General features: G+C 41.7%; 1 protein-coding gene across 1 annotated transcript in view; it reads left to right on the top strand.

Moving 5' to 3' along the window:
• Nucleotides 1–11,437: 11,437 nt before the first annotated feature.
• The window catches only part of CHSY3 (chondroitin sulfate synthase 3), a 389,162-nt gene continuing 386,171 nt past the window's right edge, over nucleotides 11,438–14,428 (top strand). The window contains exon 1 of the mRNA XM_075835793.1: nucleotides 11,438–12,450. Coding sequence (XP_075691908.1) covers nucleotides 11,811–12,450 — 640 coding nt within the window. The 5' untranslated portion in view covers nucleotides 11,438–11,810. The remainder of the gene's footprint in view (nucleotides 12,451–14,428) is intronic.

Here is a 14,428-nt window from a genome sequence, read left to right as displayed (position 1 = left end):
CGAGGGTACACCACCACCTGAGAGATACGACATTACATATAGAAACATACACAACAGACAGAAAAACAAAATAAATTAAATCTAATGAAAACCTCCTCAGCTTCTCGGAATAAGGAGGCACATTAACCCCTTAATGACCAGCCTATTTTAGACCTTAATGACCAAGCCATTTTTTAAGTTTTTCCATCGTCTCATTAAAAGAGCTATAACTTTTTTATTTTTGCGTCTACATAGCTGCATAAGGTCTTGTTTTTTGTGGGACAAGTTGTAATTTTTAATAGCACCATTTTGGGGTACATAGAATTTATTGATTAACTTTTATTAACTTTTTTTTGGGGTGGAATAGAAAAAAACCTGCAATTTTGCCCCACTTTTTTGCATCCTAAATTTACGCTGATTACCGTGTGGTATAAATAACACAATAACTTTATTCAATGGGTTATTGCGATTGCAACGATACCTAATTTGTATAGTTTTTGTATGTTTTACTACTTTTACACAGTAAAAACGCTTTTTTTTCAAAATTATTTGTTTTTGTGTCTCCATATTTGAAGAGACATAACTTTTTTAATGTTCCGCCGATGCAGTTGTATGAGGGCTTTTTTTTTTTTTTGCAGGACAACTTTTTGTTTTTATTGTTACCATTTTGGAGTAGATGCGACTTTTTGATCACTTTTTATCACATTTTTTTTAAGGCTGGATTCAAGGAAAACAGCAATTTTTGAATGCTTTTTAATTTTATTTTTTGCGACGTTCACTGTGCGGGCTAAATTATGTAATAAGTTTATAGCTGGGGTCGTTACGGATGCGGCGATACAAAATATGTGTAACTTTTTTACTTTATTTTGTTTGTTAATAATAAAGCATTTTGTAAGGGGGAAAAGTGGGTTTTTCATATTTTTTTTCACTTTTTATTAAACTTTTTTTTTAACTCTTTTACTAGTCCCACTAGGGGACTTCACTTTGCGATCGTCCGATCGCATTTAAAACACACTGCAATACTTCTGTATTGCAGTGTATTATGCCTGTCCGTGTAAAAAGGACAGGCATCTGATAGGTCATGCTAGAAGCATGACCTAGCAGGCATTCACTACAGGCAGACCTCGGGGCCTTTATTAGGCCCCAGGCTGACATCGGAGACACAGACACTTGGCGATCTTATTGCTGAGTGTCAGTGGGATGAGAGGGAGCTTCCTCCCTCTCTCCAAAACCACTGAGATGCGGCGCTTGCTATTGAGCGCTGCATCTGAGGGGTTAAACGGGTGAGATCGATACTAATATCGTACTCACCCGTTCGAGCAGGGATGCCCCCAGCCCTCAGCTACCTCTGGCAGCTGAGAGCAGGGAGATTTAAAGAGGCTCTGTCACCACATTATTAGTGGCCTATCTTGTACATATTGTGATCGGCGCTGTAATTTAGATTACAGCAGTGTTTTTTATTTAGAAAAACGATCATTTATGACGGAGTTATGACCTATTTTAGCTTTATGCTAATGAGTTTCTTTAATGGACAACTGGGCGTGTTTTACTTTTTGACCAAGTGGGTGTTGTACAGAGGAGTATATGACGCTGAGCAATCAGTGACCAATCAGCATCATACACTTCTCCCCATTCTTTTACACAGCACATAACGATATAGCTATATTGCTATGTGCAGCCACATAAACACACTATAATGTTACTGCAGTGTCCTGACCATGAATATACATTACCTCCAGCCAGGACGGGATGTGTATTCAGAATCCTGACCACTTCTGTAGCGTCTGTGTGAGACTACAACACAGCACAGCGAGATCTCGCTCTAAATGACAGCTTACAGCGTAATCTCGCGAGACTACACCTGCTATGCTGTAAATCACAGAGAAGTGCAGGGAAGTGGTCAGGATTCTGAACACACATCCCGTCCTGGCTGGAGGTAATGTCTATTCATTGTCAGGACACTGCAGTAATGTTAGTGTATGTGGCTGCACATAGCAATATAGCTATATCGCTATGTGCAGTGTAAATGAATGGAGAGAAGTGTATGACGCTGATTGGTCACTTCTCTCCTTGGTCAAAAAGTAAAACACGCCCAGTTGTCCATTAAAGAAACTCATTCGAATAAAGCTAATATAGGTCATAACTCCGTCAAAAATGATAGTTTTTCTAAATAAAAAAACACTACTGTAATCTACATTACAGTGCCGATCACATTATGTACAAGATAGGGCTATTATAATGTGGTGACAGAGCCTCTTTAACGGCTCCCTGCTCTGTTTATTTATTCCGATGCAGCGCCGTAAAAAGGCTATTGCATCGGAATAAAGCCCATTAGTGGCCGCCGTAAAAACTCTATGAGGCAGTCACTAACGGGTTAAACAAAGGCAGAGGCATTGTAGGCAGCCCCTGCCAAAGGGGGGAGAAAGTTTGCCATTAAGTAGTCAATGCTACATCAAACCTATTATGCTAAAGAATTTGGAAATAGAAACACCAAATTAAAGTATAGGACAATATATTACCTTCCAGTCCTAATATGTAATCTAATTAACACAGGGACTATGTCAAAAGTCATTAGCTAAGAATGATCACAAAGAGCAGCGGAGGGGGGGGGGGTGGACGAAAAGGCTAAAGTGAAGGTAACATTTGCCACATAGTTACAACAATATCAACTCACTATATCGCAATATATGATACTATCAACATGAACTGAAGTCGAATCACCACACGATAAATGTGAAAATTATTTGATATCTCCGATACCAAATAGAAATAGAAAGCCAGACAAAGTCAGGTATCTGCATCTGGAAGTAAGCGTTTCTTCGTCTTGGGCGATTTAGATTTCGCAGCAGTTTGCCAAGATTGGCGTTGCAGAGGTAACGGTATATCCATTGCTACTGGCATCCAGGAAGGAACATCCATAGGACTCATGTCCAACTGTTCAACTAGATCTTCAGGTGTGCAAATCGTGATTTGCCTACCATCTTTCATGGTTGCTAATCCAAAGGGAAAGAGCCATCTTATCGGCTATTTATGAAATCGAAGAGCCTCCATAACTGGTTTCAAAATACGTAGTTCTGCCAGTGTACAAGCAGAAAAGTCTTGGAATAGCGTAATCTTAGCCCCTTTATACACATCTTAGCCCCGTCATCTCTGGAGTTTCCCTAGCAGCCTTCAAGATGGCTGTGGTGTGCACAAAACTTAGGATTCCACAAATAACATCACGTGGAGGTTCCATTGCAGCGGGTTTAGGCCTAAGAGCCCTATGCACTCTCTCAATGGTTAACGATGCTGCTTGGTCATCTCCTATCAAGGAGGAAAAAATGTGGGTAACAGTACCTGGCAGAGAGTCTATAGCGACCGACTCAGGAAGTCCTCTCAGTCTGACATTCCTCCTCCTACTGCTGTTTTCCTGGTCTTCCAGGTGTAAGCACAAGCCGTTCAAATGCGCTGTATGGTCCATCGCCGTTTTATGTAATGCATCCTCTAGTGCCATGACCCAATGTCCGATCTGGTGAATATCAGATTTTATCTCCGAGAGGTCTCTCATTACCGGGGTAAGGGCTTTTAGCGGGGTCTTCTTTAGATAAGCTCTAGAGATGGGTTCAGCATCCGGTTCCCCTACATAGTCAGAAGGAGCATAGGAGCTATCTGAGTCGTCTACTCGTTGTTCCTCTTGTAGGAGGGCTGGCGCCATTTTGGATTTTCCTGACGGCGAGGTTCCTTTCTTCCGAAATAATTTATCCATTTCTGGCAGCGATTTAGGTTGTCACGGGGTACACTGGGGCTCTCTGCCCTTGTCTTTCCAAGTTTTCACCATCTCTGGAGGAAAGCAGTTGGTGTTAATAGGTTAATAGTTTGATGAGCGTGGTGAGGAGCTCCGGGATTAGACAACCATCACTCTGTGCGGCAAGCTCCGCCCTCCACACATACAATTTTTTAAGCGAAAAAATCTGACGTGGATTTGAATGAGAATTTTGCGGTAAAAATCTGAGGGTAAGTCTCAGATTTCTGCTGCAGTTTTGCAGTTTAATTTGCAACGGATCCGCACACAGATTAGCCGCTCTCAATGAGGCTAATCTGCATGTGACTACCCAACGTAGCTTTTGAATGGAATACATGCAGAAACCACATCATTTAGTGACATGTTACTTCTTTCCGTGACACGATTTTTAATTCCACAGAAAAATTCCATTAATTCCGATTTAATGGTTTCCCATTAAAATCTATGGTATGCTTTTTCGAAACAGTTTTCATGTGTATTTCGGCGCGGAATACACATGGTTTCTGCACCACAATACACATTAAATATCCTCTGTGTGAAGATAGCCTAAAGAACTGAACAAGGCAAAACTATGCATGAATCTGTTCTTCAGACAATAAAACAGTTCATCTGAATGACCTGTTTGACCTTTGTAAAGGCAGCACTAGTGAAGGGAGTTGAATGTTGTGTTGCACAGCCAAGAACTGAATGCTACAATGACCCATGTATTTGAGGAAGCATGTAGATGTTGTTAAAGAACACTCAATGAAGAAAGTCCACAAAGAATCCGTTCAATTTCTCCATAAGGCCAGAATCACACACACACAGTTTTGATGCAGTTTTTTTGTCTCTGATTTTTGAGCCAAAACCAAAAGTGGATCCAAAAAGAAGGAAAGGTATAAAGAAAAGACTTGTGCATCTCCTTTCTTTTGTGTCCACTCTCGTGTTTGTCTAAAAAAGAAAAAAAATGAGCCATCAACAGCCACAAAACGGCATCAAAACTGCATATGTGACCGTGGCCTAAATGTCCTATTCTTCTTTGATCCTTTTCAAACCTGTGAGCAATATATAAAGGATTATTCTATGTGTGTCCCCATCCATCTCCTCCTTCCTGCAAAGCTGTAACGCCTCATGCACACCACCGTGTGCGCCAGCCGAGTCCCATCAGTGATCCGAGGAAAGATATAACACGTCCTATTTTTTCCTAGGATCGGAGACTCGGATCATTTTTCACGAACCCAATTCACCCGCTAAAGTGAATGGGTCCGTGAAGACTATCGGGTGCCACTCAGATGTCGTCAAAAACGGCCCAAGTGGCACAACGGGCGTGTATATGAGGCGTAAGGCTGTAAGGTAACTGGCTAGAGAAGGAGTCTTTCCAACTGCTCTGTCTGCAGTAGAAGGACAAAGTCCCACCCTTAGCTGTATGTCAGCCAATGATGGAAGGAAACAGGGGGAAATGAATACCTGGATGCCTACAAGACTATTTATTTCAGCAAAATGCAGAAAATTCTTCAGATTGAAAAACACTTTGGGCAACTTTTTCTTCTATTTACCATTATCATTCACTCTATGTTATATTTAGTGTACTTTTAAGAATAAGGCAGAAGTAAAATGAATCTGAGAAGCAATTGTAAGATTAATATTTGAGAGGATTGTTTAAAGGGAGTCCGTAACGAGGTTTTTACTGCCATATCTGCAGCAGGAGCCAAACCAGAAATTCTCTAACTGATGTGCTCGTACACCAGAGTCATCGACATTCATGAGCTGCCGCTCTGCCTGCCCACCCACTGTTGCACCCATAGTGCGCATAGGGAGAAAGAGGCCATTCAGCGACGAGTGAGCGGGGCTAGCAGCAGCTCATTAATATCAAGGACTTCATAGTGCTCTTTATGTAGTCCTCGATATTCAGAATCAGATGCTAGCATTGCCCACCCACTTCTGATAACAGGTTTCTCCCTATACACAGTATGGAGAAAAAGGTGTCAATCAGCAGCCAGTGGGTGCACAGAGCGTCAGCTCATGAATACAGGATGCAGGAGATAAACTGTGATTTTAAGAAAACTACAAATTATTGCCGAGTTAGTGTCCCAGCACTGAAATCAAGGTCTCTGTCGCTACTTTTTGCTGCACTCAGATAGGGCAGCATAAACCTAGTTACGGATTTCCTTTTAGATGTTCTGAAATGTGAACCTTTAAATATTGGAAGTTGTTAATATCATTTATTTATTAGTATCTAATAAATTATTTTTTACCATGCGTACAAAAAAGAACATTTCAATTCAGGTACCTATAACATATTCTGGTGTTTTTTTTATTTGTTTTTATAATGTGACTATGCTTTAATATTTCAGTTTTCATACTAGACTGATATGTCTTGTTTTCTGCCGCAACTTTGCTGTGTAGACTGGGACAGGGTTTTGCCGAGTCATCACATTATAATTAGAGAGTTGGGGATTTAATAATATATGGCAGCATTATTGTACTATTACTAGTGGTCTAGAGAAAGTATGGTATCAACACTATATACTATTCAAAGATAGGGCTAAGTATGCATTTTCTTTGCCACCCCTCGGTCCCTGGGAAAGGGGCTGTACGCCTTCTTTTTCTGAATACTGTATTAGTCTATAGACACATTTTTGTTTCATTCTTTGGGGCTGCCATAAAACACACACTGCTGCACTGTATGAAAATAAGTAGCTACAATACTAACTAAAAGCACGCTATTTCTCTTCTATAGACTTAATTCTAATTATTGAAATTAAATTTAAATATGCGAGTCATTTCATTTAAATTGCATATTCTTCTGTGAGTTATATCTTACTATTAGAACAAATATTCCAGAATTGTGGATCTTCCTTTTTATTATGGCAATATAGAACTGTATTTACAGTGATCTGCTTAGTGCGCTTCCTGATTAAATGAAATTGCAAAACAATTTGTAAATTTTATAGGCATCGTTGCTACAGCATAAGATTTTCTTTTTTAATTTAATTAGAAATTACTTAGACTCCACAATAAATTCACTTAATCCTAGCGATATGCTGTTACTTTCGGAGATAAGCAAACCCCCTTTAATAATTTCTTTGTGAGACCACCCTTGCATTTCTACTTTTAAAGGACACTAACATGTAAAAAAGAAATACATAAAGAAAAATGTCCACTATAGTTAGTACCTTAAGGCCGGGTTCCCAAGTAGCGTAAACGCTGCCTCAGGAATTTCCGCAACGGAATTGTGTGCGCAAATTCCGCAGTATTTGCAGTAAAAGCAAAGTAAATGAGATTTAGAAAGTCTCATGCCCATGCCGCGAATAGAAAATGCAGCGAAAACTCTCAGAAATTGACCTGCGGTGCAGATTTTAAATCCACAGTATGTCAATTTATGCTGCATTTTCGTTGCTTTTCTGTTGCAGGTTTTTCCCATTGAATTCAATGGGTTGTAAAACCCGCAACAAATAGCCAAGTGTTGTGCCTTTTGCGTAGGAATCGAAGCATATACACAGTAAAAATCGCAACTCAGAAAAAAAAACCTTATACTTACCACCCGGGCGTTGTCATAGTGACGCTACCTTCTGTTCTACTTCCAGGTCGGCCTCCTCGTATGACATTTCATCTCATGTGACTGCTACAGCCAAACATATGCTGCAGTAGTCACATGGGCTGCAGCGTCATCCTGGGAGGCCGGACTGCATGACAACGGAGGGATGCGTTGCCATGACTATAACTGGGGTAAGTATAGTTTTTTTTTTCTGAAGTGGAAATTCCGCCCGAAAAACTGCACCTTAATGTGGATGGAATGTGCTGCGGGTTCTAGGTCGGATATGCTGCGTAGTTTTACTCAGCGTATCCGACAGTGGGAACCTGGCATAAAGCATTTAGCTAGCTGCCATAAAACTCGTCCAAAAACTCGTCCCACAAAAAAAAAGCCCTCATACGGCTATGTCAACAGAAAAATAAAAAAGTTATTGCTTTTAGAAGGTGGTGAATTTTTTTTTAAAAAGGAAGTAACAAAATAAGACTGTAACGGGAAGGGGTTAAAGGTGTTGTGTAATGACAGACATCTATGGCATATCCCCATGGAGACTGCTGAACACTAGATTTAGTCTCCTCTTCCATTCCTCGCAGATTTGCCTATCAGGGACCCAGGAAAGCTGGGTAATAAGCTGGCTAACAAAGCTTTAAAGGGTTTGTGACACCACAGGATATGCCATAAATCTCTGAGAGAGCCTGTCTCCCGACTTCGTCTTGTCTGATGAGGCGGCCACTGGCTCCCCTATCAAGGCGGAAAATCAGCACAAAGCAAAGCAGGGCGGGCATCTAAAAAGAGCCAAGTGAAACTTAGAAGTGAAAGGCAGTTACAGAAACAGCGTACATTAGCGAGCTCGGCTGTTTTTGGAAATCCTTCCTGCGGGATGAGGTCTGGGGACCCCCGTACGGGAGATGGCTGCGAATCCCAGAGCAGGGACCCGCATCTATCAGACATTTATGGCATATCCTGTGGATATGCCATACATGACCCCTTTAAACCTTTGTTGTGCTTATAACCTGGCTTTCCCATGTCCCTGAAAGGCAAATCTGCGAGGAAGGGAAGAGGAGAGAAATTTAACTAGCTAAAGCTAATGTTCAGCAGCCTACATTACAGCTCTAAAAGGGTTTGTTACCCAGCTTTCCCCGGTCCCCAAGGTCTGTCTAGCTATGCTAAATTATGGAGGGATTTATTACCGCATAACTTTCAGTAGTGTCTTTTATAAGGATTCCTACTCAGCTTTCCCAGGATCCTGCATATAAATTATAATTAGTTATGCTGCTAAAAGAAAGCTACAGATTTATTAATCCCTTAAGGACACAGACGTCCCCCCCCCCCCGCCCCCAACCCCCGTATTCCAAGAGCCATAACCTTTTTATTCTTCCATCAATGTAGCAGTATAAGGGTTTGTTTTTGTGGGATGAGTCGTATTTTTTTTAACAGTACCTTTTAACATAAGATATAATGCACTGAGAAATGTAAAAAAAAATATTTTGAGGGGTCAAATTTCAATTCCGCCATAGCTTTTGGGGTTTAGTTTTTACAGCGTTGACCGTGCAGTAACAATGACATGCTAACTTTATTCTGTGGCTCAGTACGTATACGGCGATACCAAATATATATTGTTTTTTTTTATGTCTTACTACAAAATAAAACCATTTGTAAACAAAAAATTGTTTTGTATCGCCATATTCTGAGACCCATAACGTTCTTATTTTCCCATCGATGGAGCTATGTGAGCGCTTGGTTTTTTTGCGGGGCAGCTGTAGATTATATTGATATTATTTTGTGGTACATACGACTTCTTGATCAGATTTTATTAAATTTTTTGGGGGAAGTGAAGTGACAACCGCAATTTTGTAATTGTGATTTCCTATGACGTTCATCCTTTGGGCTAAACAACGTGATATTTTAACCCCTTAGTGACCAACAATACGCCTTTTCACGTGAGCCTAGTCTAAGTCCTGCACGGGTCTCCCGTGCAGGCTGGAGCCGGGCTCAGCTGTCTGATGACAACTGAGCTCCTGCTCCAACGCCCGCGATCGAAGTTTACTTTGATCGCGGCTGTTTAACGCGTCAATAGCGACCGCGGCATTTAACTTGTTTACAGAGGGAGTGAGCTCCCTCTGTCACCCATCGGCGGCCCGCAAATGCAATCGCGGGTCTCCGATGGGTTGTCATGGCAGCCGGGGGCTTGATAAAAGCCCCCTGGTCTGCCCTGGACATATGCCTGTTAGGACGCGCCGGAGGCACGTCCTAAGAGATTGCCTGTCAGATTTACACTGACAGGCAATAATGCTCTGGTATACGAAGTATACCAAAGCATTATAGCAGCGATCTGAAGATTGCACAGTAAAGTCCCCTCGTGGGACTAATTAAAGAAGTAATAAATGTGAAATAAAGATTATTAAAAAAAATTACAGTAAAAAAATTAATAAAACCATTTTTTTCCATAAAAAGTGGTTTTATTTAGTAAAAGTGTAAAAAATAAATAAAAGTACACATATATGATATTGCCGCGACCGTAATGACTCCATTAATAAAGTTAATATGTCATTTAAACCGCAAGGTGAACACCGTAAAAAAAAAACGTAAAAAACAATGGCGAAATTGCAATTTTTTTCCATTGCCCCCCAAAAAAGTCATAATAAAAATGAATCAATAAGTCCCATGCACCCCAAAACAGTACCATTCAAAACTGCGTCTCGTCTCTCAAAACACAAGCCCAAAAAATCACTACATTGATTGAAAAATAAAAAAATTACGGCTCTTGGAAAGCGACGATGCAAAAACAAATAATTTTAGTTCAAAAGTGTTTTTATTGTGCAAAAGTCGTAAAACCTAAAAAACCTCTACATATGTGGTATCGCCGTAATCGTACCGACCCATAGAATAAAGGTAACATGATATTTATGCTGCACAGTGAACGGTGTCAATTTAAAAACGCATAGAACAATGGTGGAATTTCAGGGTTTTTTATAATCCCCCCAAAAAAAGTTAATAAAAGTTAATTAAAAAATTATATGTACCCAAAAATGGTGCTATTAAAAAGCACAACTAATCCCGCAAAAAACAAGTCCTCATACAGCTATGTAGACGAAAAAATAAAAAAAAGTTAGAGCTCTTTGAATGCGACTATAGAAAAACAAATAAAATAGCTTGGTCATTAGGGCCTAAAATGGGCTGGTCACTAAGGGGTTAATAGTACAGACATTTATGGACATGATAAAACCAATTATGTTTATTTTTAATTGTTGGAAAAGGTTACGCAGTTTTGATGCAGTTTTTGCAACAGTTTTTTGAGTGAACATAGGAATGGACACAAAAGAAAGGAGATGCATCAGTTTCTTCTTTATACCTTTCCTTCCCTCTGGATCCACTTCTGTCTTTGGCTAAAAAAAACTGAGCCAAAAACTGCATCAAAACTGTGTGTGTGATCCTGGCCTAAGGTCAACATAGTCCGTAGTCACCATTGCAGCTCCATGGTGTTGTTTTCTAGGTTGCTCAGGATTCTGAATGACACATTTATCTGGCTATAGATTTGGCATTCAGTATTCTGAGAAAGCTGGGTGTCTAGAAAAATACTACTGTCAGCTCTGGGAAGGCACAATGGTGGGACAAGCGAACAGTCGGATACCACCGAGCCTCAACCTGAAAACAGTCACATTATCTTACACCAATACAGTTTAGATATAGTTTTAGAAATAAAAATGTTGCAAAGTATTAGGGAACAGAAGAAAGTTTGCTGCTTCTTTGTAGGGCTATCTCTAAGTGTATGTGCTGAAATCCCACTGCTCATTGGCTCCTATAAAATAGTATTGGCAATAGTGGAGCACAGTAACAAAAAACAAGTATCCAGATGTAAAGTGTTGGCATACCAGTGCCCTCAGAAACCGATGGGAATGTATACTTGTATGTCTGATGCATGAGCAGGGATAGACACTGTAGTAACCGGGCACATTGTGAACTATATACCCACAGTCCGCTGAGAGTAGGGCATGTGCCATGTGTACTTGAAGCTTTGCCACATACAGTAGATGATTGGGGTGGCAACCTCCAGTAAGCACATGGGCAGCTCCCCTCCTACATGACACGGGCATGGAAGCTGCAGCATCTTCATCATCCAGTGTCTGCTAGCAGGCAGCCCCTCCTCACTGTTCCTATGGAGATACAACGCTGAGGCTGACGAGGGGCCTCAATCACTCGGGACTGGCAAGTCACGGGCGAGCTGGCAGGTTTGGGTGGGCACAGGGACTGATCAGCAGCCAGGGGTGTGGAGGAGCTGCTGGCTGGGAGCGGAGGGAGAAGGTGGAGCAGCAGGAGAAGGAGGAGGAGAAGCAGCTGCAGCGTGGGGCCAGGAGGAGGAGGAGGTGCGAGCAGCAGTGACAAGCTGGCAGCCCAGACACTACTGCTGCTCCACGGGCTGCTCCTGCTCTCCTGCCCGCCAACTTTAATCCACAAGCCGGGGGCGCCCCCTGTGTGCGGGGCACTGCGCCGAGCCAAGCAGCTCACTGGAGATTACCATAGAATTACTAAGAGCGAAGAATGGCTGTGAGGTCCAGAAGACCCTGGATGAGTGTGGTAGTGGGATTAATCCTGGGATTTACTGCTGCCTCCTGGCTCATCGCCCCCAAAGTAGCTGAGATGAGCGAGAAGAAAAGAAGGTCCAATGTCTGCTCCTTTTATAGCCGAGAGAGGACCCAGACAGGACAGCAGGGGGGAATGAGGAGCCCTGGCAGAGATGACCCCTGGCATGGGAAAGATGTGGTGCCACACAGCACTCCGGGCACTGCACCTGAACAAGACACTAAGAAGGAGAACACTAATAGTAGCAGCAGGCACAGGGTTAACCACAATGGAAGTGGGGACTGGGGTCCACCAGAGGAGAGCCAGAGACATTTCCTCTATGTCGGGGTTATGACAGCTAAGAAATACCTGGATACCAGGGCAGTGGCAGCATACAGGACCTGGGCACCTTACATCCCGGGGAAAGTTGAGTTCTTCTCCAGCCAGGGCTCAGAGGAAATCCAGCTGGCGGAACCAGTGCCAGTCATCTCTCTACCTGGGGTGGACGACTCCTACCCTCCTCAGAAGAAGTCCTTCATGATGATCAAGCACATGCATGACAAGTACCTGGATAAATATGAGTGGTTCATGAGGGCAGATGACGATGTGTACATCAAAGGCAAGTACATGTTACATAGCATAGTTACATAGGGTGACCCATGGCCATCATGTGACTCCCCAGTCAGGTCAATATGGATGTGCAGACACAATGCAACAATATCTCCCTTCCCTCAGTGGACATTATAGAGCATGGATGGAGCAGAGAAGTCAGGACTAGTCCAAGAGTTTGTGTCAGTCTGATAGATATCAATCTACTGTAGGATAACTGCACTGGTGGACGAAAGACATCATAATATTGCATGCAATAGGACCATAAGAGAGGATTTGTGTGCTTATAATAGGATCAGGATCTATCAAAAAGCATTAAAAGTTATTAAATATCAGTCTTTAGGCACATTTAACACTCGAGCCAACAGTCAGACATTTACAATCACAAACAATGATCAAAAGACGTTTATGGGACACTTGGAAACAATTACAAAATATAAGATTTTCTTAGTTATAGTTCAGCATTGTTCCGTCTATGGGCAGTTGTATGCGTGCCCTCAGACGCCACATCTATTGATTCTACATGCCCCCTGATATTAAAAATGTACTACGGTATATAAATATCATTGAGGACCCTACATGTTCTATAGAGTATTACATAATCCTAAACTGGCTCGTACATTGTGGTGGAAAAATGTAAAAAATATCTATGTCAAATAATCCAGGCATCAATTTACAAATCTGCAGCTCCATCTATAACTGCCTTTTGTAGGCCAAACCATAGTTAAAAATGTATGAAGAAGGAATTTTCCAGCATAAGGAGTAATGTTAAAAGCAGAGTACGGTATTTAGTTAGTATAGCAGTGACAAGAACAAGTGATGCCTGAGGTCACACCGCGGAGAGTCTGTATGCTGAGAGTGGCTGAGTCAAGGGAAAGAAAGTCTTGATTCATTGTTTCTACCATCGCTCAGCGCGGCACTTCAGTGCGACTTTTAATTGACCGACTTCACATCTTGTCTGGCAGGGTCATCAGGCACTGAAATACGTTTACTGTTAACCTGTATCCTATTTACTAACAGCTATTATTGTTTACTCACACATTTCAATATTTTTTATAACAGTTTCTAAAAGGAGTAACACATAGTCAAAGCTGTTAATAAGAAGTCGTGGAACTCAAGTGTTTAATATTCCTCTATATATTCATGTGCTGACATATTCCACAACAATATACAGAGACTCACAATCTAATTTTCCTACCTGTATCACTCACACATTCTAGGGAAAATTGAATAGTCAGACAATTAATGTAAGGCTTCATTTATATGGCCACGTCAAGGCTCCATACAAGGTCCGAGTTGTATGACGCTATAATACGGCATCCTTAGAAGTCTATGGGCTCATACCGTTTGCCTCCGATTTTATAGGCAGAAAAAAAAAATTATGCCATGTTCCATCAGATATAATGAAAGTTTTCTCCCCTGAATAGAGTAGCTCTGTAATACAGTGCCATACTAAGAAACCATATGGTCCATTGAGTGGCCTTGGCTCCATAGTATAGAACCATAGGGACTCTGTGTCAATATAAGGCTCCGTGCACACAACGCTGTTGTGTGCCTGACGGCTTAGGCTTCGTTCACATCTGCGCCAGGGCTCCGTTCAGGGGTTTCGTTGGAGCTTTCCCTCAGGGGACCCCATGAACGGAACCCTGACTGAAACAAACGGATACCATAGGTTTCCGTTTGCATCACCATTGGTTTCAATGGTATTCATTCCGTCAAAACGACGAAATCCTTGCACAACTGAGACAAACGGAAACCATTGGCACCAGATCCGTCACCATTCAAATCAATGGTGATGCAAACGGAAACCTACAGTTTCCGTTTGTTTCAGTCAGGGTTCCATTCTGACTGAAAGCTCGGCCAGAACGGAGCCCTGACGCTGATGTGAATGAAGCCTTAGCATGTTTTTGAAGTATGGGTGATAACCAGAGTACCTGGATCATAGAGAGAACATACAAAATCCAAATGTTATTCTGATCGGATTTCAA

Source organism: Rhinoderma darwinii, chromosome 1, assembly GCF_050947455.1.
Source record: "Rhinoderma darwinii isolate aRhiDar2 chromosome 1, aRhiDar2.hap1, whole genome shotgun sequence".
Taxonomy (NCBI): Eukaryota; Metazoa; Chordata; class Amphibia; order Anura; family Rhinodermatidae; genus Rhinoderma; species Rhinoderma darwinii.
The sequence above is the reverse complement of the archived record's forward strand: the minus strand, read 5'-3'. Positions and strand labels throughout refer to the sequence as shown.